Source organism: Mustela lutreola, chromosome 15 (genome assembly GCF_030435805.1).
Source record: "Mustela lutreola isolate mMusLut2 chromosome 15, mMusLut2.pri, whole genome shotgun sequence".
Lineage (NCBI taxonomy): Eukaryota > Metazoa > Chordata > Mammalia > Carnivora > Mustelidae > Mustela > Mustela lutreola.
Window position 1 is genome coordinate 45,282,979 of NC_081304.1, and position 27,097 is coordinate 45,310,075.

The window sequence follows — 27,097 nt, forward strand, 5'->3', positions numbered from 1 at the left end:
GACACTGGGCTGGATCCTAACCCCAGGATCGCGACCTGAGCCGAAGGCAGACGCCCAACCGGCTAGTCACCCAGGCGCCCCAAAACTTTAGCTTTTCATGCAAGCACAGCTATCCCCCTAGTCAAGCTAATATCACCTGACAACACAAGCTAACACATGGGCAGATAGGAGAGGTAAGTCATAACTTAAGGAAATGTTTCATAAAGCATTTAAGGAAAGCTCCCAAGTACACCTAAAATGGGAATGTGACATGTGAAAATTCTAAACACATTCATTTTAGGGGAGCATGCCTATTTTACAGACTATAACACGACCTTTTTTTAGGAACACAAAACACGACAAGTGTTTGGGACAGAATATAGAACTGTCCTCAGGACTAAATATTCAACAAGAAAAATCTATCTCCACGAAAAAAAAAACAAAAAACCCTCACTGGCCACTGCACCCTACCACAGGGAATGAGTAGAAAGAAGAATTAAATGAGCTTCTGCCTGACCTTCATTCACATGTTTGAATGTAAGCTGTGTTCTAAACACTCAAGTTTCCTGAAAAGCCCCTGCCAGACATCTTGAGGCTATTCATTTCCTGACTGTAAGGCTGAGGCTAGCAGTGGGGACTTCCTGGGCAGACTGGGGCGGGGAGGGTGTCAACCTGATGTTCCCTTTCCACTAACTCACTGGACCCACCTGGTCCCAGACCGTGACACGGCAACCTGGGTTCAAAACAGTGTGTCTCCCAGCCTTCTGGCCGGGATGGAAGTCTAGACTACTGCTCTACACATCTAGTCTGAAAAGAGCTATCACCTCTCCCTTCTGTTGCTCAAGTCTGAAACCATAAGCAGCAATGCCAGTGCTCTGGGGCACCTTCTGAAGACACCCCCAAGTGGCTTAGGACTCCTGCAGTTGGATTTCCCTTCCTGGCCTGGGGAGGTCCAGCAGAAGGGAGTCTCTTTTCAGGAGAAAGGAGGCCCCCATGTCATTATCATAAGCTTGATTGTATTAGTGTTTGGTCAGGAGGTCTGCCAAGGGTACAGAAGGAGAGGCAGATAATAAAGACTGGAAAACTGGTAGGAGACAAATTTAGAGTTGCCATCCCAGGAAGAGACTGCCTAACAATAAAGTGGCCCCATACTTCTTTCTCTACTCACAATTTACACCATACTAGTTTTAACAAAGGATTCGAGAAAGCTAGCTACCACACACGAAATGGTGTCTCTGGAAGTAAGGAGCCTCAGTGATTTCTTGCTTAATAATTATTTTTCAATTACAACACAACTACTAAGAGCATAAGTGCCCACTGGAGTGGTATGTAACATTTCATTACTACTAGAAACCACAGGAATGTTCCAGGGAAACAGATGATCATCATTTAGTGAGGTGGAGTCTCGCCAAAAGCCCAGGCTAACATCCAGATGCCTGCAGATCAGCTAAAATCCCTTTAAAGGGCTTAGGCTCTCCAGACACTAGTTTTACATCTTTTCTGGAAACTGGGAGTTTTTACGGGAGGATGGTTAACTATCTGAAAACCTTGGGATCCTACACTGAAGGCCCCAGTTAGATGGGTGGCGAGTCCAATAAGCAAGATTTCATCTTCTGTAGCTCCTGGATCTCGTCACTGCAAGGGCCATAGTGCACCAGCAGAACCTTTTCGGCCCTCTCAATTGTGTTCAGTGCTTCTGGGATCGCAAACCTGAACCGAAGGAGGTAAAAGGAGTGAATCCACTCATTCAGTCAAGCAAACATTAATCAAGGGCCTACTCCCACCCTGTGAAGCATACAAAGTTGTCGAAGATCAGTTTGTCTTCAAGGATCTCACACTCAGGAAGGGTAGGGGAGAGACTTTCACAAGCACACTGCAAGGCAGAGTTTGAAAACAAAGTGAAGAGAGAAAGCATGAAGATTCTAAGGTCCTGAGAAACAGGCAAATCTCAAAGGGTTCCATCGGGGATTTATCCCAGGGTTTACTCAGGAGTCTTCACCTTCAGGTAACCAAGCCCACCCCAGACCTGACTGCAGCCCTGTTCTCTTGACCCAGTGGGAGGCCTCTGCGTCTCAGGTGTCAGGCCCACAGATCATTCATAATCTTAGAATCGAGCTTCAAACATTGCCTCGCCCTCAAGTGCACCAATGGCAGCTTTATCAAGGCTGGAAGGAAATGCTGCATCTAGAAATAGGGCCTCCCCATGATCTCAGTGGCAAAAATGGATGACATCCGCATAGACTGTTCTTTCCTTTAAACCTTCAAAGCAGGGTTTCTCTGCCTTGACACTACTGATATTTTGGGCCGGATAACTGTTAGCTGTGGGGGGCTGTCCTGTGCATTGCAGGATGTTTAACAGCATCTCTGGCCTCTGCCCTTGATATGACAACCAAAAATGTCTCCAGACATTGCCAAATGTCCCCTGGGGGCAAAATTACTCCTGGTTGAAAACAACTGCTTTAAAGGAACAGGATGGGGGAAGGAAGGTCCCCTGGAGTTAAAGGTGCTGAGAACAAGGGCGTGAGGGAGGCGTGAGGAAGCAGAAAGCTGAGGAGAGCCGCTGAGATGTGGGTGGTGGGGCCATATGGGAACTGCTCCCTAGGAATGTCCTTCAGTGCTAAGAGCTTTCCCTGTATCTCTCAGGAGGAAATTCTAGAGCTTCCAGTTTATCAGCAAAACAGAAGGAAAGGAGTTTTCCTAAAGGGGAGATTGAGAAGTTTCCACGTGCTTAAAAGCACCACAGGAGAAAAGGAACGCTGAAGAGCCTAATAAAAAAGTGTGTGGCCCAGAGGGCATTAGGAAACCAGAGAAAGACTTACCCATTGAAAAAGAGCTGGGCCAGTTTGAAGAGCTCGTGGCCCATTTCAACACTGGATGGCCCATGCTGAGCCTCAACCACTTGGAGACTCTTCTGCAGATGGGCAGCTGACTTCTGCCAGTCCCCTGCAGAGAAAAGAGAAATCTGGTTCTAGAAGAGAACCATAGTCAACTGTCAATGAACATTTTCAGGGTGAGGAAAGCTCAGTGGAAGGGGAGGACCGCTTCAGCTCAAAGACCGAGAGGTGACCAACCAGATGAGGCTGGGCTCAGGACCAAACACATGAGGCACACATGGTCTTTGCAGCAGAAAATGAAGACAGACACGTGCCATACCTAAGGCAGCGTATGCCTGCGCCAGGGCATCCTCCATTTCGCCTACCACGCTGTGTTCTGGTGACAGGAAGTTCTCGGCATCGTGTCGGCACCCCAACAACAGCTGAATGGCTTGCTCTATCAAAGCAAAGGAAGGAGGCCTCGTTACTACATAGACCCAGTTCTAGAAACGAGAACCCAGCTCTTAAGTTCCATACTGGCTGGGCCGAATGGGGAAACCCCACTTTGTCCCCTTGTTGTGACAGACCCACAGTGTTTGTTCCCATAAAGCTGTTGTTCTCTCACAGCTTCTCTTTCAGCAGAAGAGGTGTGAGGTGAGGCCTCCCCACATGGATCCTGGGTTTCCAACTTCAAGTGGCAAGATTCCACTTACGATCATCATATCTCTTGACTTAGATATCTAAGTTTAAGGTCAACTTTCACAAAGTCGGGTAAATAAATTTCTATGACGTCAAGTTCTAAGACAGAGTTTGCAGGCTTGTGGAGTTCCACAAGCCTCACTGAAAACAGCAGGATGCTTCTGTCCTCTAGGCACAGGCTCCACTGCTCCCTAGACGAGAGGAGGCTCTGAGGAGAGCAGAGCAATCTCTCTAGGAAATTAGGCCATTAGGCCCTGGAATTAAAATAAATGACACCGAACTTCTGGAACTGCACAAAGATCACGGATGTCAGAGATAACCCTTTAGTCATCATGGGGTACTTGAACTTAAGGTCTCTGCTACCCAAGAGAACAACAGCTTAAATCATCTGGCCCTTTACAAGGACACAGCACAAACTCAGGCGGTTCGGGCTCTGTCTCACTGGCCTGCGCAGCCATCTTGTGGCTGGCACGGGGATAATTACATGTAATTGTTCAGTCATCACTGCGAATCCTCAAGTCCAAGGTGATCCCAGAATAAATACAAAGGGAGGGGCTGAAGGACCAAAGCAGGGAGCAAGTCTCACCTAATTGACCGTTTCCGAGAAGCTTCTGGGCCCCCCCAACCTGCCGCTGAAGGTCCTGTACCCGAGAGATGAGGTGATCCCTGCTGACCGATTCCATACAGGACGTGCCGCCACAGCTCAGAACGTCACCTCCCTGTGAAAGCCAGTTTTGTCTTTATTCCTGTACCCCCATCGGTTAGCAACACCGCATGTGTTTTACATTATAGGGTCACTCTGCAGCTTCCAACCCTATGGGGCAAAGAGATGCCCTAATAATACACCACGACCAAAGCCTGACTCAGTTGGGTTTGACGCAGCAACTCTAGTGAAAGCCCTAGGCGATCCATCCCTGAGATTTAATTTTTGCAACCAAAATTAAACTGGCACAGATTAGAGTTTCCTTCCATCTCTATACCCCTCTCTTGGGTCTGTATGGGTCCAGAACTTTGGATGACGGACAGATTTCCAGTGATTATGAAGAAGCCATCAGAGTAAAGTCATTGAAATCACTCTGTTATGCACCTGAAATTAATGCGACATTGTGTGCCAATGATACTTCCATTTAAAAAAAAAAAAAAAAAGGGGTGCCTGGGTGGCTCAGTGGGTTAAAGCCTCTGCCTTCAGCTCAGGTCATGATCCCAGGGTCCTGGGATAGAGCCCCACATCGGGCTTTCTGCTCAGCGGGGAGCCTGCTTCCTCCTCTCTCTCTGCCTGCCTCTCTGCCTACTTGTGATCTCTCTCTGTCAAATAAATAAAATTAAAAAAAAAAAAAAAAAAAGAAAGAAAAAGAAAAAGCCAGGGGTGCCTGGGTGGCTTATTCAGTTAAGCATCCAACTCTTTGGTGCCCTGCATTGGGCTCCATGCTCAGTGCAGTCTGCTGGGCATTCTCTCTCCCTTTCCCTCTGCCCCTCCCACTAGTTTTCTCTCTCTCTAAAATAAATAAATAGGGGCGCCTGGGTGGCTCAGGCGGTTAAGCGCCTGCTTTTGGATCAGGTCATGACCCCAGGGTCCTGGGATCAATTCCTGCATCAAGCTTCTTGCTCAGCAGGGTGTCTGTTTCTCCCTCTGCCTGCCTCTCCTTCTGCCTGCCACTCACCCTGCTTGTGTGTGTGCACTCGCTCTCTGACAAATAAATAAAATCTTAAAAAAATATATATTAGGGATGCCTGGGTGGCTCAGTTGGTTAAGCGGCTGCCTTCAGCTCCGGTCATGATTGAGTCCTATATCGGGCTCCTTGTTCTGCGGGGAGCCTGCTTCTTCCTCTGCCTTTGCCTGTCTCTCCGCCTACTTGTGATCTCTCTGACAAATAAATAAATAAAATCTTAAAAAAAGAAAAGAAAAGAAAACCAATAGAAAGAGATGCCAGGAGAGGCCTTCCCACATCTGACCTTAGGTTTGTAACTTCAGCTTTACAACACGACCAGCTCTACAATATACTTACGGCTCCCCAAAGAATACCATCTCCTCAACAGAGAAAATTTTTGAGGTGGACTTTGGCTATTTTTTATTTATTCACTTATTTATTTTGGGGCAGAGGGGCAAAGAGAGAGGGAGAAAGAGAATCTGAAGCAGGTTCCATGCCCAGCATGGAGCCCCACACTGGGGCTCGATCCCAGGACCCTGAGATCGTGACCTGGGCTGAAATAAAGAGTTGGACGCTCAACCAGCCACACCACCGAGGTGCCCCATTTGCTGTTTTTTAAATGCCAGTGTCTCGACCCTCATTTGGCAATGGCAACGTGATTTCTCATGGGGATCCTCTCCCATCCTCCCACAGCCAGTGCCTGGTGGCCAGGGGGGTGGCCATGTGGCTTGCATCTGACCCATTCCTCTGGGCCAAACGGCTGGAGGAAAACGATGGGAGTCTGATTAGCCACCAGCCATGGGTATCAGGTAAATGAAATGCCATAAAATTTTTGCCCAGACTGCTGTTAGAGGAGCACACATTTAGCCTCCCAAGCCAGAGGCTGTGAGGCTGGATATCTTGCTACCACCAGAGGAAGTCTGTTTGGGCTAATCGAGAAAGCAGAATTGAGGGAGGCAGAGAGAAATTGGGTCTTGGTGGCATTATCTGAGCCCTTGGATCTCTGATTATCCCGTGTGTGTGTTCCCCAAAAAGAGAAGAAAGTGGGGAAAAAAAAAAGTCGTTAGCTGAAATATCCTCATCCTGGGACCTTTCAGTGATTTACTTGGGCAAATAACTTCTCAGGGTCTTCCCAACCCCAGACTGGTTCAGGGGGGATTTTCTGTTATGTGCAAGACACAGGGGGCCAGCCTCTCATGTAGTTCTGGGAAAAGGTGCGGGCAAGATGGGCTGAAGGGGAAGACACTGCGGCTCTCAGCCTCTCCTAAAGATGTACGGCCTCCGGGCTGGATGACAGACCAGTTCCAGCAAATGTGGAGAGAGGAAGGGAGGAGAGAGCTTCACCTGCAGGAGCGCTCCGCAGCGGCCACAACAGAATGCCTCCCACCGGGGCCCGACGGTGGCTCTGTGCTTCTCCTTCTGACACACCGGGCAGCTGCAGTCAAAGAAGTACTGAGCCCTCAGCTTCTGCTGCCTCTCGGCGACGGCCATCCTACTGTGGTGAGGCCCTGTGGAGAGACCACACTTGGCCGATGTTGAAGGCAAGGGAGAGTCGAGCGCTACTTACAAAAACTTCAGCTCAGCAGGAGCGATCCTCCATCATGCGATGAGTACCCTTACTTAAACATTTGTGGCACTAGATAGAGAAATAAGCTTCTAAGTTGCAAGGGAAAAAAACCCCTAAAGCTAGTCTTTGCCCGTTTTTTGGAAGAGGAAGTTTATGGGATTAAGCAGGGAGATACATGATAGCTTAGACACAACAGGGCCAAGGAAGGAGGCCAGGAGCCCCCCCCCTTTTTTTGGCCTCAGTGTGTACTGCCTTCACCTGTCTGGGGGTTTGCTCATTCTCATTCGCCCTGTCCTTTCCTGCCAGAGAAGGGTGGCCCGTGATGAGGAGGGAGGGCTCACCATAGCAGTGCAGTATCTCTTGCCCTTTTGCAATCTTCTCTGATGCTCGGACGGTGGCGACGGTGCTAACGAAGGACATGCTGGTGTTGGGGCTGCAGGAGTGGTTCAGGAGGCTGACAACAGGGAAGATGCCTGTTGCAAGGCGGACCTGCCTGCTGTTGGTGACGTTGTTCTCTTCAGATCCTGAAAGCGTACAGGAAAAAGGAAAAATGTGTCAGGACATTAGTCTTGGCCTCGCTGTCCATCCCTCAGAAGATGAGCTGGGCCACTGGGCCTGAAGCCCATCTGAGTCAGAGCTCTGGAGCCGGATCCAACAGACATCAGATGGAACATGACTCACAGCAAACCCTTGTCCCCAGGAAGCAAAGCAAATGAACACATGAAAAGTCCACTGGAATCCTGGAACCTAACCACTGTGTCTCAATTCCAGAAAAAATTCAAAGATTAGAATGCATTAAATAATAATAATAATAATAATAATAATAAAGGAACTGTCAGTCGGGAGCCTTCTAGATAGACAGCTTCATAATGTTCCCCAGGACACAGAAATGAGAGTACCTGCTGAGGTTATTTCCCAAAGGCTTCTATAGTTGAAGCTGCTTTTGTTTAACTGGTCTTTGGTTAGTTAATAGAATAAGTAACCTAATTGTTCTCTCAAACTAAGTAGGTTTATAATATATTTTTAAAAACCGTATTTCTTAAGCTTACCTGGTTCCTTGAGCCGTCTGTCCCAACTTTGTGGGAAATCAGACAGCAGCAGTTGTCATTGAAAAAAACCTCTCTGGGGGCACCTGGGGGACTCAGTTGGTTAAGTGTCTGTCTTGGGCTCAGGTCATGATCCCAGGGTCCTGGGATCAAGCCCCACATCGGTCTCCCTGCTCAGTGAGGAGCCTGCTTCTCCCTCACCCTCTGCCCCTCCCCAAGTGTTCATACTTTGTCTCTCTCTCTCTCTCAAAAATAAATAAATAAAATCTTTGGGGAAAAAAACAAAAAAACCCTAAAACCTCTGTGGAAGGGCCCAACTCAAGAGAGTCTCATGTCCCAAACAATCTCTTCTTAGAAACACAATTAAACAGCAATTTAACGACATGATTGAAAATTGGGAAGGAAGGAAAAGGCCTTCAAGCAGTGAGGCTATTTCTGCACCAAAGCTCCCACATTTAGATTTACAGATGAGGAGGTCTGTATCCTCTCATGCAGTCCTATTTGCTCTTATTTTAGCCACGGTTTTAAATGGCTTGGTTATTCAGTTCCTCAGCCCAGAGCAGTCGAGAAACAGAACTAATAAGAGGCAGGTTTTCTGACAATGGCAGGAGACAGGAAGACAGACAGGAGAGGGAGGCAGAAAACTTACATAAGAATAACAGCCTCAGGGCAAACAAAAACACTAGTACCACTCAAGCTTTACGCTGTGACACTTTCTTAACCAGAGGTTCCTAGACTGATGGCCTATCTGAGTGGGTTTTGTAATAGCCATACCTACCCATCTCAGGGAGACGGATGCACAAGATAGATAACCTTGGGCATCCAGAAAGGCTTGAAGTTGTGTTTGGTAGCCTTGGTTGGAAGCACGAGGAAACTGTATTTTCTTTCTTTTTAAAGACTTATTTATTTATTTGACAGACAGAGAGCACAAGTAGGCAGAGAGGCAGGCAGAGAGAGAGAGGAGGAAGCAGGCTCCCTGCTGAGCATCGAGAGCCCGATGCAGGCAGGGCTCCATCCAGGGCTCGATCCCAGGACCCTGGGATCATGACCTGAGCCGAAGGCAGAGGCTTTAACCCTGAGCCACCCTGGCGCCCCAAGGAAACTGTATTTTCAACAGAACTGGTTGAAATCTGAATGATTCTCATACTTCAGAGGGAAGCTTTCAGTTTTCCGCATAACTGAAAAGCCATCAGCTAATTGTCCCGTCCCTGTGTATGCCAGGAATTTCAACACACCAATCTCCGAAGAACTGAAGTAGTCGAAGGACAAATGCAATGAATAAAGAAAATATCATGAACCACCATGTGGAAATGTTCTAGAAAGGAAAACACTAAATACAGGAATCATGTTGTCTCTCTGCAGACCATTCTATTATCTGTTGCTATGGAGGACGAGAACAGAACAAGTCAATAAAATTCACAGGGAATCCAAATGACTCAATTGGAGTCAACAGTCCCACAAATTGTATTGAAATCTCTCATCAGAGCTGCTCTTAAGTATTCGGCAGATTTTAGTTTACCCTCCCTTCCCCCCTCCAATGCCTACCTTCTGGTGGATGTGCTAATGAGCAGTGAAAATGCTAAAAGGTAGGCAGCAGGAAGGAGCAGTACAGGGCACGAACAGTTTGTAGTCTGAATAATCAGCCTCTGCATAATTAAAAGTTGACTTGCATTCCCAACTACTGATAACTGGCAAGCTGTATTAACAGTTGCTAAAATTTTCCCAGAAAAAAATTATCACAATACAGTGAGTAATGTCAGCTTCGTGAATTATTTATAGATGATTCTCTAACATAAGTAGGCCTAAGAACTGAGTGGGGTGAATATTTATGTCAGAGTTGAGTCTCTAATTATTTCTAAAAATTAAGTATTAACTTAAAAAAATTATCCAATATTTTGCATTAGTCATCTGTTAGCAGAGATAATGGAAAGTGAGAATATATATGTACCTTATCAACTAAATTTAATATGTGACATTTCGTGTATAAAACAAAAACCAAAACAGAGAGGGAGTGATTCTTTATTTTACTAAAAGGGTACACTGATAATATCCCTTAGTGGATTTAAAATGGATTCAAGGGGGCGCCTGGGTGGCTCAGTGGTTTAAGCCTCTGCCTTCAGCTCGGGTCGTGATCTCGGGGTCCTGGGATCGAGCCCCGCATCAGGTTCTCTGCTCAGCGGGGAGCCTGCTTCTCCCTCTCTCTCTGCCTGCCTCTCTGCCTGCTTGTGATCTCTGTCAAGTAAATAAATAAAATCTTAAAAAAAAAATAAAAAAAAAAATGGATTCAAGGGGCACCTGGGGGTCCCAGTCAATTAAGTGTCTGACTCTAGATTTTGGCTCAGGTCATGATCTCAGGGTTGTGAGATCAGGCCTTGTGTTGGGCTCCACTCTCAGTGGAGTCTGCTCTCCCTCTCCCTCTGCCTCTCCCCTCATGTGCTCCCTCTCTCCCTCTCTCTCCAATATATACATAAATCTTTAAAAAAAAAAAAAATGGATGGGCATCTGGGTGGCTCAGTTGGTTAAGCAACTGTCTTCAACTCAGGTCATGATCCTGGAGTCCCAGGATCGAGTCCCGCATCAGGTGCCTTGCTCTCCCTCTGCCCTCTCCCCTCTCATGCTCTTTCTTACTCACTCTCTCTCTCTGTCAAATAAATAAATAAAATCTTTAAAAAAATAGCTTATTAACTCTTAAAAATGGGATTCAAGTACAGAAAAAAGATCCATTCACAATACTTCCAGAATATACCTATCCTGGTAGATATTTTGTACCACAAGAAATTTGTGTGTATGTCACACAAATAATCAACCACACAAACTGGAAGTAGATTCCTTGGCTGCTGAAGAGTGAAAGCAAAGGCCAGTGAACTAATCTGAACCTACATGGAACCTCATTAAGCCTTGTAATGAAGCCAGATACATCACAAATCTGCCATTCCCTCTGAGACAGAACCATACGGACCAAAGTCTACAATATCATCAATGGCTAGTTCTGTGCCTTAAGATTCATACCAAAGAAAGGTTTCTGAGGAATGCTGATTAAGTAGTATTTATGCAAAGATAATAACATACACTTTCATAGGTTTCATTCAAAGCCTATCCTAGTTAATGCCTGAATCCTTCTGTGCTGCTAATGAAAGACCTGCTAATGAGATTCCATAAGAACACTAACGGGGAAGTGTTGGAACCCCAAAGAAATAATAAGAAGGGATATATCAAGATTAGAAATATGAGCTGACTAAAACAAAATTAGAGGGCGCCTGGGTGGCTTGGTGGGTTAAGCCGCTGCCTTCGGCTCAGGTCATGATCTCAGGGTCCTGGGATCGAGTCCCGCATCAGGCTCTCTGCTCAGCAGGGAGCTTGCTTCCTCCTCTCTCTCTTTCTCTCTGCCTGCCTCTCTGCCTGCTTGTGATCTCTCTCTGTCAAATAAATAAATAAAATCTTAAAAAAAAAAATTAGATAGGATTCAAAACTGAAAGTGAACATTGCTGGTAGGAGTGTAACTGGTGTAACTTTCCTGGAGGGCAATTTTGCAGTATTTATCAAGTGCCTTAAAAATGTTCTTATGGGGGCGCCTGGGTGGCTCAGTGGGTTAAAGCCTCTGCCTTTGGCTCCGGTCATGATCCCAGAGTCCTGGGATCGAGCCGCGCATCAAGCTCTCTGTTCGGCAGGGAGCCTGCTTCCTCCTCTCTCTCTCTCTGCCTGCCTCTCTGCCTACTTGTGATCTCTGTCAAATAAATAAATAAAATCTTAAAAAAAAAAAAATGTTCTTATGGGGGCGCCTGGGTAGCTCAGTTGTTAAGCATCTGCCTTCGGCTTAGGTCATGAGCTCGGAGTCCTGGGATCGAGCACCACATCAGGCTCCCTGCTCAGCAGGAAGCCTGCTTCTCCCTCTCCCACACCCCCTACTTGTGTTCCCTCTCTCTCACTGTCTCTCTGTCAAATAAATAAATAAAATCTCAAAAAAAAAAAAAGTTCTTGTAAGGGGGCCTGGGTGGCTCAGTCAGTTGGGCTTCCAAGTCTAAATTTCAGCTCAGGTCACGATCCTGGTGTCATGGGATCAAGCCCCACCTCAGCAACACTTGAATCTGCTTGAGTTTCTCTCTCCCTCTGCCCCTCTCCCAGCTCATGCACTCCTGAAAACATGCTCTCTTTCTCTCTCAAATAAATAAATCTTTAAAAAAATAAAAAATGTTCACATTAAAAAAAGTTCCTATTGTTTTAATTACTTTTAGTATTTAGAAAACTAGTTAATATCACAAAAGGAATACATGGTAGTCAGAAAAAAATTACAAAGTAAAAATTATAAAGAAAATAAGTCATCTGTGAGCCTATCAGCCAGGTACAATAGTTTGGGGCATTTTTTTCTAGGCCTCTGTCCAGTCTTATATATGAAATTCCCATGTGATACACAGCAATTTGTAATTTACTTCTCTTCACTTAACACATTATGGCCATTTCTTTATATTCTAACCTAAAATGCATATTATAGCTAAAAAAAAAAAAGAAGGCAACACAGTAACCCTGCCAATGTGATAGGGAAAAATGGTATCTTGTTTTAAGTACAGGAGAGGCTAAACAGGACCATATTTACTACTGCTTTGATAAAAGGCTTGCTTATGTGCCTTTTTAACAGCCTTTTAAAGATATAATTTATCTACCATAAAATTCACTTATTTTAAGTGTACTAATTCATGATTTTCTTTAGGAAATTCATATAAGGTGTGCAACCATTATCACAATCTAGTTTTAGATTTTCACCACTATTGTATATGTTTAAAGACTGACTTTAAGAGCTGCATAGTTCCTAGAAATGTTCTTTCATTTTGCTATTTTCATTTTAGTTTATGGGCTTTTTCTTCCCTGGGGTTGGTTTGCTTTTAAAATAAAAACTCTTTCGGGTGCCTGCATGGCTTAGCTGGTTAAGCATCCGACTCTTGATTTTGACTCAGGTCATGATCTCCTGGTGTGAGATTGAGCCCTCAGTATTGGGGAGTTGGCTTGAGATTCTTTCCTTCTGCCCTTCCCCCCCACTTGCATGTGTACCCCTGCTCTCTACGGTGAATAAATAAATCTTTAAAAACAAACAAAAACAACTATTTCATGTATTTACAGTGCTCTGTGCCAGCAACTTTGCCCAGAGTTTAGCTACACATGTTTTCTGCTGGTCTTTCCCGGGATTATTCACATTATTGCATTCATCTAGCATATGGTCTTTTTTTTTTTTTAAGATTTTATTTATATATTTGTTAGAGTGAGAAAGAGAGAGTGCAAGCAGGCAGAGTGGCAGGTAGAGGCAGAGGGAGAAGCAGGCTCCGCGTGGAGCAAGGAGCCCAATGCGGGACTCAATCCCAAGACACCAGGATCATGACCTGAGCCAAAGGCAGCCGCTTAACCAACTGAGCCACCCAGGCATCCCGCATACGGTCTTTTTTTAAAAAAATATTTTATTTATTTATTTGACAGAGAGACACACAGCAAGAGAGGGAACACAAGCAGGGGGAGCTGGAGTGGGAGAAGCGGAGGTGGGGGTGGTGGTTAGGGGGAGAAGGTAAAGCAGATTCCCCAGACTCCCTGTAAGCAGGGAGCCCAATGAGAGGCTTGATCCCAGGACCCTGGGATCATGACCTGAGCGGAAGGCAGACGCTTAACAACTGAATCACCCAGGCGCCCTAGCATATGGTCTTTTACCCTCAAGAAGGCTAGACTTAAAAAAAACAAAGAAGGCTAACCTAGGCTTGTTCATATGGCTACACACCATCATTCCAAGAAAATGACAGGGAAGCTACAAGGCCTCTTAAAGCCTAGACTCCAAAGTCACACAAGGTCACTTCTACTGCATTCCAAGGGTCAAAGTAAGTTACGGGGCTGGCCCAGATTCAAGGGCAGAGAAAACAGACTCTACCTCTTGACTGGAGAGAAAGCAGTATGAAGTTGCAAAAGGGCAAACATACAGGGGTGGGTGAAATTGTTGGGGTTATCTTTGCAAACAATCTTCCCCAGAGGCCCGGAGGTTCATCCAGTCCTCTCTTTATCCATAGGAGGATACTGAGGGAAATTTTTCTGACATTAGCAGTAGCAACAGCTTTCTAGATACATCTCCTGAGGCAAGGGAAACAAAAGCAAAAATAAACTACTGGGACTACATCAAAATATAGCTTTTGCACAGCAAAGTAAATAACCAACAAAACTACAAGGCAACCTTCTAAACAGGAGGAGGTATCTGCAAATGACAGATCTGATAAAGACTAGTATCCAAACTATATAGAGAACTGATACAACTCAACATCCAAAAAACAAATAATCCATTTAAAAACGGGCAGAAGACAAGAACAGCCATTCCTCCAAAGAAGACATCTAGATGGCCAACAGACACATGAAAAGATGCTCAACATCACTCATCATCAGGGAGATGCAAATCAAAACCTCACACCTGTCAGAGTGGCTACAATAAAAAACTCAAGGAACAATAACGATGGTGAGAATGAGGACAAAAAGAAATCCTTGTGCACTGTTGGTGGGAATGCAAACTGTTGCAGCCACTTTGGAGGACAGCTGGGAGTCTCCCCAAAAAGTTACAAATAGAACTATCCTATGACCCAGTAATTGCACTGCTGGGTAATTACCTAAGGAATATGAAAATTGGAAGGGATATATGCACCTTTATGTTCCTCGTAGCATTATTTACAATAGTTAAACTATGGGAACAGCCTAAGTGTTCACTGACAGATGAATAGATAAAGAAGATGTGGTCTATATACAATATAGTATTACTCAGCCATAAAAAAGGAACGAAATCTTGCTGTTCTAACAACATAGATGGAGCTAGAGAGTATAATGGTAAGCAAAATAAGCCAGTCATAGATAAATACCATGTGATTTCACTCATATGTGGAAACTGAGAAACAGAACAAGGGGTGCCTGGGTGTTTCAGTTGGTTAAGTGTCTGCCTTTGGCTCAGGACATGATCCCAGTGTCCTGGGATTGAATCCTGCTCTGGGCTCCTTGCTCAGAGAGGAGCCTGCTTCTCCCTCTGCCCCTCTCCCCACTTGTGCTCTCTCAAATAAAAAATAAAAAAATAAAAAAAAGAAAAGAAAAGAAACAAATGAGCAATGAAAAAAAGAGAAAGAGAGAGACAAGCCAGGAAACAGACTCTTCAAAAGATGGAGAATAAATTGATGGTGGCGAGAGGGGAGGTGGGTGTGGGGATGGGAGTAATAGGTGATAGGGAGTAAGAGTACATGTGTGATGATGAGCACGAATAATGTATATAATTGTTGAATTACTATATTGTACACCTGAAACTAATATAGAATTGTTGGGCACCTGGATAGCTCAGTTGGTTAAGTGACTGCCTTTGGCTCAGGTCATGATCCTGGAGTCCCGGGGTCAAGTCCCACATCGGGTTCCCTGCTCAGTGGGGAGTCCGCTTCTCCCTCTGACCCTACTCCCTGCTGTGCACACACACTCTCTCTCAAATATCTCAAATATTTATCAAATAAATAAAAAAAATCTTTAAAATAACATTGTCAACTACACTGGTATTAAAGAAAAGTATACTAAGTGAGGCACACAGAAAGGTTAAGCACTCTGAGTTCATATGGAGAGTTAACGGTTAGAATCAGTGGAGAGGAAACCCAGGCCTATTGCCTCCCAGTCCCATATTTTCATTCCTTCAAGGATCTCTTCCACCCACATTCTCTGTCTTCTTTGGTGATTATAGTGTTCTTGATAATTTGGTCTTTAGGTTAAATCTAGCTATCTTTAATTACTTAAATGGGATATTCTATGTTTTAAAAAGCTTCCCTCACCCTAAGACCATGTAAGTGTTCACTTATCTTTTCCTAGATATCTGATGGTTTAGTGTTTCCCTGTTTAACTTTTTAATGATTTAACACTTTTAGGGGACTATTGTATCAGTACCATCCTGTCTTTCATTACTGTAGCTTCATGCTGATATGAAATCTGATGGTACCAAGCCCCTTCAATACTCTTCTATTTATTATTATTATTATTATTGGAGCGCCTGGGAGTCTCAGTTGATTAAGCCACTGACTCTTGATTTTTGGCTCGGGTCCTGAGATAGGGCCCTGCCTCCAGCTTCAGCTCTAGGCACAAGTCTGCTTGAGATGTTCTCTCTCCCTTTCTCTCTGCCCATCCCCCAACGCTCATTCTCTCTCACTAAATAAAATCTTTAAAAAATATATATTATTTTTATTGAACAGGTTATAGAAGAGATGTAGTTAAAAAGACCAGAGCAAACATCATCATCAGGCTCCTCTGATTCTTCTTTCTTTGCCTCCATCGCCTTCTCACTGGGGGCAGCAGTGGTGCCAGGATCCCCCTGATGCTGGGACGGCTCCACCAGTGCCTTCATTGCTAATGGGACTCTTGGTCTTGACGCTGGCCAAGGCCTTTGCAAACAAGTAGGGTGGGAAGGGTTGGACATTTACACCAGGGACTCTCTAGGAGGACACTGATGGTAGCCTTGGTGAGCACCACCAGGTCCTGTGGGATGAGCTCGGGGAGGGAGGGTGTGGGCTTCCGAGTCCAAGGATTCAGTACTCTTACAAAATGGCTATTTTCGGGCACCTGGCTGGCTCAGTGGGTTAAAGCCTCTGCCTTTGGCTCAGGTCATGATCTCAGGATCCTGGGATCAAGCCCCGCATCGGGCTCTCTGCTCAGCAGGGAGTCTGTTTCCCTTCCCCTCTCTCTCTGCCTGCCTCTCTGCCTACTTGTGATCTGTGTCTGTCAAATAAATAAATAAAATATTTTTTAAAAATGGCTATTCTCACCACTTATTCAAGATGAACTTTAGCATCAGTGTCCAATTCCATGAAAAATCCAATTGTGATTTCATGTGGAACTGCACTGCACTGGCTGGGGGAATGCAGGGGAACTGCCATTTTTAGTTTTCAGTGTTTCTATCTCAGAGTATGGTCTGTCTCTTACCCGAACCTGTGTATCCCTCTAAGTTAACATATGTTTGCATTTCTGGATGAAACCCTTCTTGGTCATCTCTTGGCATTCCTTCAATAAACTGCTGGATGTGATACGTAAGTGATTTTCTCAGGATTCCTACAGTGATATTCACAAGTGAGACTAATCTATAGTTCTTATCCTTGGCTTTGCAAAATGAATGGGAAAGGACTCCAGGTTCCCCCATGCCCCGGAAAACTTTATATTGTATAAAAATGATCTGTTCTTTAAAAGATATTTTTTGTATTATTAAAAAATATGACGACAGATGCCTGGATGGCTCAGAAGGTTAAGCATTTGCCTTCAGCTATGGTTATGATCTCAGGGTCCTCGGATCAAGCCCCGTGCTAGACTCCCAGCTCAGCACGGAGTCTGCTTCTCCCTCTCCTTCTGTCTCTCCTGCTTATGCTCTCTCTCTCTCTCCTAAATTAATACTTAAAATCTTTTTAAAAAAATGTGGCTAAATATGGTCCTTAGAAGTTTTAAAGAACTTACATGGAAAAGAGTGGGTCTGGTTTCTTTTTATGGATATATGTATATATATATCTAAGATTTTTTTTTTAAAGATTTTATTTATTTATTTGAGAGAGAGACAGTGAGAGAGAAAATGAGTGAGGAGAAGGTCAGAGGGAGAAGCAGACTCCCCATGAAGCTGGGAGCCCGATGTGGGACTCGATCCCGGGACCCCAGGATCATGACCTGAGCCGATGGCAGTCGTCCAACCAACTGAGCCACCCAGGCGCCCCATATATCTCTAAGATTTTATTTATTTGTCAGAGAGAGACAGAGAGAGCACAAGCAGGGGGAGCCACAGAAGGAGAGGGAGAAGCAGACTCCCTGCTGAGCAGGGAGCCTAATGAGGGGCTTGATCCCAGGACCCTGAGATCATGACCTGAGCAGAAGGTAGACACTTAACTGACTGAGCCACCCAGGCGTTCCTGGAAATATTTTGATAATCTTTAAATTTTCCTACAGTCACTGGATATTTGAAGTGTTCTCTTCCTGAGAAAATGTAGGAAATGTGTTTTCTACAAGTTTTCTACTTAATGTTTTCAAATTTAAGAGTCTAAAATGATATTAAATACTTGCTTAAAATTTAAAAATTAATTTATATTATTGGCTATACTCCTTCATTGCTCCTAATTTTGTGGGCTTTTTTCCTTACTAAATAGATATCTTAATTAGATTTGCCAAATCTCTGTCTCTATCAGGAGTCTACATACTGTAACCTGTTGGCCAAATCATGCAGACTGCCTGTTTTTGTAGAGTGTAGTCTAAGAACTGCTTTTACATTTTTAAGTGGTTGAAAAAAAAAATGAAAAGAACAATGCTCACTATGTGAATTCTAAGAAATCAAATTTCAGTGTCCATCATGAAGTGTTCCTGGAACCTGGCCATACAGTCATTTTCTGCATTGTCAATGGCGACTTTGGTGCTGCAATGGCAGAGCTGAGTCAGAGACGCCATGGCCTGCAAAGCCTAAAATATTTACTGTCTGGCCCTTTACAGAAAAAGTTTACTGAACCCTGTGATGAGGAGAACAAAGACAAAAGAAAAGTAAGTAAAATTAAATTTCCTTACAACTTGTAGCCCACTGACAAATACTTGAGACAGGCAGAGTACCACAATCCTCAAGGAGCTCACAACTGACTTAATGTTAAAGCTTTCCTAGAGGCAAAAAGCAACCTTAGCTTGACAACAGCCAGTCTTCCAGGATTCTCTCTCACCCTCTGCCTCTGCCTGCACCACCCCCCATCCCATGCATGTGCGCATGAGCTCACACTCTCAATAAATGAAAGCTTATTTGAAGATTTTATTTATTTATTTGATAGACACAGCCACAGAAGGAACACAGCAGGGGGAGCTGCAGGCAGAGGGAGAAGCAGGCTTCCTGCTGAGCAGGGAGACTGATAAGGGGCTTGATACCAGGACTCTGGGATCATGACCTGAGCCAAAGGCAGACGCTTAACCAACTGAGCCACCCAGGCGTCTGTGAAATGTTAATTTTTAAAAAAAAATTTTATTTATTTATTTGAGAGAGAGAGTGAGAAAGAGCACATGAGCAGGGGCAGAGGGAGAGGAAGAGTGAGAAGCAGGTTCCCCCTGATGTGGAACTCGTTCCCAGGACTCAGAGATCACAACCTGAGGCAACGACATACGCTTAACTGGCTGAGCTACCCAGATACCCCTAAATGAAATCTTTAAAATAAATAAATAACTGAATAAAAATATATACATGGGAGAAAAGGACGACTAAAAGCAAAAATATCAAAATCTTAACAGTAATCAATTCTGAAGGTAGAAGTATGGGGGACCGCTACCTTCTTTGAACTTTCACTACAGTTTTAAAATTAAAAACACTGATTCACACAGTAACCTTATTCTTGTAAATTTTTAAAATGGACTGGGGGCACCTGGGTGGCTCGGTCAGTTGAGTGTCCAACTCTTGGATTCAGCTCAGGTCGTGATCTCGGGGTTGTGAGATCAAGCCCCTCGTTGGGCTCAGAGGTCTGCTTGAGGTTCTCCTCTCCCTCTCCTTCTGCCCCTCCTGCTGTTCTCTCTCCTGCTCACGACACATGCTCTCTCTCTCTCCAAAAATAAATAAAGAAATCTTTAAAATGGATTGTATGCCTTTCCATTATTCTAGTTTTCCTTAACACATGAAAATCCTTTTGGAAACTTCCTTACCTCTACCCCCCAACTTAAAAAGTATATAATCAATCACTACTCACAACCCCAGTGCAGCTCTTTCTGACCATGGGTCCTATTCCACGCTTTAATAAAAGCACCTCTTGCACTGAAAATATCTCAGGAGTTCTTTTTGGCCATTTGCTCCTGACCCACAACACATCACTATGGTCTAACGCACACAAGTTTTGATAGATGTATGTACTGAATGCCATAGTATATTAGTTATTTTGGCTTCAAGATCCATATTTTTGATATATTTGATCAAAATCAGAGTGGTATATTAAAGTTTCTCACAACTATGGTGTTTTTGCTAGTTTTTCCTGGTATACTTAATAATTTTTGCTTTGTAGTCACAATCTCTATGTTTCTGAGAGCGAAGATTGATGTATTTCAGTGTGGTAAGTGTCCTATAAAAAAATAAAATTCCTTCTTTTTATTAGGTACCTTGGGTACCTAATCTTAATATTTCATATTAATTCCAATATCCTGATTTGCTTGTGATTCCCAACATGTCTTACCCAAACATTCTGTGTTACTTTTGTAAACAGAGTATACCTGGATAATTTTTTTAACCAATTCTGAAAGATTCATTTCACTTTATCATCTTGTTGCTCAGTGAACTGGTTTTTACTTAAAAAATTTTTATTTTAAAGATTTTATTTATTTATTTGACAGAGAGATAGCACAGGCAGGGGGAGCGGCAGGCAGAGAGAGGGGGAGAAGCAGGCTCGACATGGAGCTCGATCCCAGGACCCTGGGATCATGACCTGGGTGGAAGGCAGACACTTAACTGATGGAGAGATCCAGGTGCCCCTCAGTGAACTGGTTTTTATGTTTTTTTTTTTTAAATTCGATTTATTTTATTAAAAGATTTTATTTATTTGACAGAGAGAGATCACAAGGAGGCAGAGAGGCAGGCAGAGAGAGAGGAGAAAGCAGGCTTCCTGCCGAGCAGAGAGTCCGATGTGGGTTCAATCCCAAGACCCTGAGATCATGACTTGAGCCAAAGGCAGAGGCTTAACCCACTGAGCCACCGAGGCGCCCCTGAGTCAATGTTTTTAATTTTAAAACTGTAGTAAAAGTTCAAAGAAGAAGGTAGCAGTAACCCATACTTCTACCTTCAGAATTGATTACGGTTAAGATTTTTGTATTTTTGCTTTTAGCTTCCTCCTATGTATATGTTTTTATTTAGTTATTTAATTTTTTTAAAGAGTACACTTATCTATTTTTTAAAAAAAGATTTTATTTATTTGGCAGAGAGAGAGAGTGAGCACAAGTAGGGGGAGCAGCAGGCAGAGGGAGAAGCAGGCTCCTGGTGCGGCTCGGCAGATGCTCAATGACAGCCACCCAGGTACCCCTAGTTATTTATTTTAAAGATTTCACTTATTTATTTATTTTGAGAGCAAGCTAGAGAGAGAGCATGCACACTAGTGGGGCAGGGAGGGGCAGAGATAGGGGGAGAGAGAGACTTTCAATCAGACTTGTGCTGAGCAGGGAGTTCAACCTGGGGGTCGATCTCACGACCCTGAGATCATTACCTGAGCTGATATCGAGTTAGACGCTTAACCGACTGAGTCACCCAGGTGTCCCTCTTTATATATATTTTTAAAACATGAGGAAAGGGGCACCTGGGTGGCTCAGTGGGTTAAAGCCTCTGCCTTCGGCTCAGGTCATGATCCCAGGGTCCTGGGATTGAGCCCCACATCAGGCCCTCTGCTCGGCGGGGAGCCTGCTTCCTCCTCTGTCTCTGCCTGCCTTTCTGCCTCCTTGTGATTTCTATCTGTCAAATACATAAATAAATATTAAACAAACAAACAAACAAACAAAAATAAGGAAAAAATTGTACATAAAATATAGAGCCTGACAGGTAAAGCCAACGTCTCCGATTCTCTTTCCATCACTCCAGGTAGCCGGTATCATGCTATGAATCTATTTCCCCCATCCTTATTAGCCACAGATCATACAGGTATTCCTGCCTATACATACATTTACTATCCAAAAGTTTATTCTCAACAATTTGTGAAAAATTTTACCTGAAACTTGCGAGGCAAATAAAAACCTGACTATAATGATATGTAATGCACACAGAGCAAAAACATTTAGGCTAAGATTCTTTGACAGTTACGGACAGGCCACTGGAGGAAAGCAGATGGAAGTCTCCTTTGGTGCCCATGGCTTGGCCATTCTGCCACAGGGATTCAGCCTGCTATTGTTTAGCCTGTTATTGTTTACCTGGACAGTAGTTTCTATAGTTTTCAGAGCTCCTGGCATTTGTATCTTTTTTGTATATTCTATTAAGTACTTCAGAGGCAAGACACAATAAAATCAGGAGTCGGTAATTTTCTGCCACTATAATCTGGAAGCCCCATATACTGTTTTTTTTATATTCACAAAAACAAAAATACATGAAAAAATATTTTTTAAAATGCCAGTGAATGTACCCAAGGGAAAATATAATTCCAGAAAAACACCCAACAGATGTATTTTAGAAGGTAGCAATGGCTCAAAGAAGCCAATGGAAGCAGAGGAGAGAATGGAGACTGGCTTGCAATGGGATTTCCTAGCATTATAGGATGAAGCCAGGGCTATTCTGGGGGTGTCCCATGTGCTTCAGGATGGGGAAGACAGTCTTTCTCCAAAACACTTCTCGTGAAACGCCTACACACCATATAACTTGGCAGCTGCATTAAAATTAAAGATAAAAACATACATATAAAAGGTTGATGAAATTCTAGATTACCTAATGTGAGAAGTTCAAAAGAGCTAAGCATGCATAGCTTCCTAAAGCCACATTTACATCAGGCTGTCTATAAATCTTAGGTTTAGGTAATATCCAATTTTTCCCCTCAAGAGAGTTAATTAGAAATTTGAGAAAGGTATAATGACCTAATTGAATTGAAAGACATTATCTGCTAAAATGGAGATCACACAATATAAGTACCAGAAACACTGTTTCTTTTCTATAGTATCTGTTGTTAGTACAGTGTCACTCATGATGCTGGCCACAGTCAACCTCTCCATCTACCTTAAATAGACTTGTCTGTAGGACCTGGTTCAGGCAAGCAGGTCTAGGCTGGTCTGTGTCTAGAGGCGGCCCCTAGATTGTTGGTCCCTGGCCAAAGGACAGCCCAAACAGGCTGGCCAACCGTTCCATACTGTGTGAAAAGCTGTGCTTGGCCAGATTACTCTCTTGGAAATTTAAAACAGAAGGACAGAAGAAATCCGTCAGTTGGAAAGAGAAGAGAGAGTAGCTGAGTCACATGAATAAGATTTTGATACCTTAACTCAACGGCAGACTCTTCTTTTTTTTAAATTAAAAAAAATATTTTATTTATTCATTTATTTGAGAGAGAAAGTGAGAGAAGCAGACTGTCCGCTGAGCAGAGAGCCCTATATAGGGCTCAGTCCCAGGATCCTGGGATCATGACCTGAGCTGAACACAGATGGTTAACATACTGAGCCACCCAAGCGCCCCGTGGACCTCTCTTCTTTCTGCAGTCTTATTATTTTAGTTCTCCTTCACTATAAAAATCCCTCCGTAACAGGGTTTTTAATTTTCAAGTGTATTTGTAAACAACACCTCATCTTCACAACTCAGTAAAGTTAGGTGGGATTAAACTACCTGTTGCTGAGACAAGACAACTGAGGCAGAGTGGGCTCAAAGAGTTTGGGTCACACAGCTTCTCAATGTTGCAATCATGGTAACACAGGACAGTTAGACCACCACTACTGTTTTTGTTCACAGTTCTTTCCTCCCAGATGTGAGCAACATCAAGAACAACAGAGTAAGGCAAACAAAGCTCTCCTCTTACCTGTCTGCTGAATGGTAGTTATGGCCTGAGCATTGCACTGTAGCTGTAACATGTGCTTCAACATGGCCACTCCCCAGGTACTCAACTCGGAACACAAGATAGGAGGTGCTGCGGCGTCTGGCTTCGAGGAGTCGGCTGCTTCCAGCTGCCTGCAGAGCGCCGACACACTGAGGGCACAGAGGAATTTGTATTCTGGGCTATGGTGCTCAGTATGGGGCAAGAGGTGGAAGACAGCATTGTAGTTATTTTCGTATTTGCCGTTGACATCACAGCCTGGAACTGGGGTCTGAACTATGTTGCCATTCTCCTCACTCTCCCCTCCCAGGTCAGAACGGAGTGTGTGTACCGGAGTCTCGCTTTCAGGTGAGCACATGTCCTTGTTACTAATCTCACTGCTAAGCTTCCTTATGACTTTGCTGGCACCCTCGAATCTAGCTAAAAGGGTCGCCCTCAGCGCGACGTGGCAGAAGATACCCAGTGTGAGCAGCAGCCCCCCGAGAGGACACTCTCTGTTATGGTAGAGACCCCAGGCCTGCTGCATACACTCGTGGCTGCAGTACTTGGCATAGCTGCAACCGTCACAGGGAACCATGGCCAGAGTGTGCGTCAAACATCGGTGACAGTAGAGGTCCCCATTTGTGACTCTGGTATCCCACTTGTTTGCTAGGCCTTGATGTAGTGGGGGCCTTTCTCCCGGGTTAAGGACACTCACGAAAGCATCCTCCTTCAACAAGAGCTCTCCAGGGAGAATATCTTCTGTGGCAATCAGATAGCGGCCTCGTAAAGGGTCCATGCACAGGCTGACAGAGGACGAGGCACAAGGAATCTGTTCATTCACCTCCCTTAGGTCCATATCCTCAAAGATTTTCGTTAGAGTTGTTGGGAAGGTTGCTGTGAGCCTCTCCCTTTCTTGTACTTTCATTTTCAGACGACACAGGTTTCGCTGCAGAATTTGAAACTGGGCAGCTGCTACGGTTGGTTTGGCAGCAAAGTTACTTTCAAGATCCCTGATGGTCTGGCCTGCCTCCTGTAGTCTCCCCAGGGTCACCAGACACTCGACCTTTCGCAATGTCACCTTGGGTTGCAAACTTTCTGGATACCCATGCATCTGTGCCCTTGTGATATCTTTAAGACACATCTGAAAATAGAAAGGAAATCCCCCATGAACCCCTTGGACCTGACTCTTCAATGTCTACTGAAAATCTTAACAAAAATCTACAGGAAAGTTAAAGATGATTAAAAATGGAGCGACTCTAATTACATGCTCGCTTATTTCTTTAAATCATATTCTGCTGTGTGATCTTTTAAGAAATTAAGTCATACTTGCCAAAGATATTGAATTTAATTGTCTTATTAAATATTCCTGTTTTGAGGGCAAAAAAAAGTCTTACAGACAGAAGAATTGTAGTGATTAAAGGAGTAGGCTTAGAAGTCAGACAGATCTGCAATCCACTCCTGACTGCATCTTACTAGCTGTATGACCTTGTGCAAGCAACTTAATTTCTCAGTATCTTAGTGTTCTCATCTGAAAAACATAGATACCTCACAGGGTTGTTTTAAGGATGAAATAAGGTAATATACCTAAAGTGCTGAAAAGAGCACATGCGTTCAATAAATGGTAACTGCTGCTACAAGAAGGGAAATAAAAATAACCAATGTAGAGAGGTTATAAAGGGTTACATAGTTCACAAGTTCTTCCAACTGTTGTCCTCAATTGCCTAGGACTTTCCTGCTTAGGGCCTAGGGTTAAATTCTTGCTAACCTCTTTTATTTTATTTCATTTTTGGAGAGAGAGACAGAGAGAGAGATGGCAAGAGTGGCAGAGAGGGGCAAAGGGAGAGGGAGAGAGAGAATCTTAAGCAGGCTCCAACCAGCACAAAGCCTGACATGGAGCTCGATCTCAGGATCCTGAGATCATGACCTGAGCCAAAATCAGGAGTCAAGACACTCAACTGACTGAGCCACCCAGACGCCCCACTTGCTTGTCTCTTTCAGTTCAAAGGGCAATAAGTGTGAACTTGTGATTATTCAACTAGCTCTTAACTCTAGGACATATTTTAAAAATTCCTGGAGCATTCCAAAATGGATGTTACCAAAATGACATTTGAGAGCTTGGCTTTAGCCACCAACTGGGGAATGAGAAAAAAGCCACTCCCTCAGAGGCATATACAGGCATTTTGGCGCAACTTCTAGTTGCCCATTCAAAATATGTATGGAGGGTGGACCATATTACCGCAGGGATAACCCTGAACATGCTCCTTATTAAGAAACAAACAAACAAGTAAATAGCTTAGAACCTGAAGTATTATTAGCAACACATCTCACAGCTCATCTTGACACTGAGAACTGCTGACCCACTGGATATATATAGTTCCTGGCCCTGTGCCATATGCCAGGACTCCTGTCAACCAATACCACCCCACATAATCACCTGTGTGACAGGTAAAACTAATCAGGAGAAAGAAAAAATGCATCAGAACAAATTTGGGAGGATACCAATTTTCTTCCAACTTGACCAGTTCATAGCAGGGGCCAATTTTAGTGCTCTAAGGTAGGAGCAGAGCTGAAGGTCTAGTCTTCTAGTGAACCCCCTACCAATCATTTTCAAACACACCAGGCACCCCGATACTCACTTCATACTCATCCATGTAGAAGAGGGCCGCAGAGCGATTGGCATAACACAGTGAAATGTCCGCAGTGTGAGGCCTCGCATGGGATATTCCCTGCAAAACAATGAACCAGTTAAAGACATCAAAGGAAGCTAGAATTTTAAAACATAATTTCTATACCCAACTTGGAGCCAGAACTCATAACCCCAAGATCAAGAGTCATATGCTCCACCTACTGAGCCAGCCAGGCACACCAAAAACTAGCATCTTTAAAGTGTTTCTGGGGGTATACCTGGGTGGTTTCGTCAGTTATGTGTCTGCCTTCAAGTCAGGTCATGATTCCAGGGTCCTGGGATCAAGCCCCAGGTCAGGCTCAGTGGGTAGTCTGCTTCTCCCTCTCCCTCTGCTGCTTCCCTGTTTGTGTTTGCACACGCACTCTCTCTCTGACAAACAAATAAATAAAATCTTCAAAAAAGCCCAACTTTTTTTTTCATATAATAAGGGCTATACTATGAAAGATAATAGGAAATTGGTAAAGTTAGTGGATCTCTTTGTGCTTCGGCTTCATTTTTAACTACCTTAGAGCCAAGCCGTGAAGATCAAGTGAGGAAATAAATATTCAAAGCACTTTGAAGACAGCAGCATCAGATGGAGCTTCAGCCACAAACAATACTGAAGGTAAATGAAAATGGAGGAAAATATTGCAAGCACAATCCTGCACATAACAAAGGGTGAGTGGCACAAATAGAAATTCACAGAAGAAGAAACACTAATGATACTTATTTCTTAGAAAACAAATAGTTCATTTGTGGATCACAAAATATATGAAAACGAAAGCACACAATGTTTCATTTTTTTCTACCACCAAACTGGCAACGATTAATAATTATCATAAAGGCAGCATCTTAAACCACTGAAGAAAAGATAGAGATTACTCAGTAAAATTATTGTGACCAGAAGGTAGTCACTGAAGACAAAGCTGGCTCTCTATGATAAACCTTTCATTAGGATAAATTCTAATTGGATCAAAATCTTAATGTAGGGCGCCTGGGTGGCTCAGTGGGTTAAGCCGCTGCCTTCGGCTCAGGTCGTGATCTCAGGGTCCTGGGATCGAGTCCCGCATCCGGCTCTCTGCTCAGCAGGGAGCCTGCTTCCTCCTCTCTCTCTCTCTGCCTGCCTCTCTGCCTACTTGTGATCTCTCTCTGTCAAATAAATAAAATCTTTAAAAAAAAAATCTTAATGTAAAAAATGAAACT

General features: G+C 43.9%; 1 protein-coding gene across 1 annotated transcript in view; it reads right to left on the bottom strand.

The window, feature by feature from the left end:
• Positions 1-1,501: 1,501 nt before the first annotated feature.
• Positions 1,502-27,097, bottom strand: part of SMYD4 (SET and MYND domain containing 4) — a 52,021-nt gene continuing 26,425 nt past the window's right edge. The window contains exons 4-11 of the mRNA XM_059148169.1: positions 25,866-25,955; positions 23,233-24,370; positions 7,049-7,231; positions 6,485-6,648; positions 4,078-4,210; positions 3,133-3,249; positions 2,799-2,922; positions 1,502-1,689 (exon numbers count right to left, since the gene is read on the bottom strand). Coding sequence (XP_059004152.1) covers positions 1,554-1,689; positions 2,799-2,922; positions 3,133-3,249; positions 4,078-4,210; positions 6,485-6,648; positions 7,049-7,231; positions 23,233-24,370; positions 25,866-25,955 — 2,085 coding nt within the window. The 3' untranslated portion in view covers positions 1,502-1,553. The remainder of the gene's footprint in view (positions 1,690-2,798; positions 2,923-3,132; positions 3,250-4,077; positions 4,211-6,484; positions 6,649-7,048; positions 7,232-23,232; positions 24,371-25,865; positions 25,956-27,097) is intronic.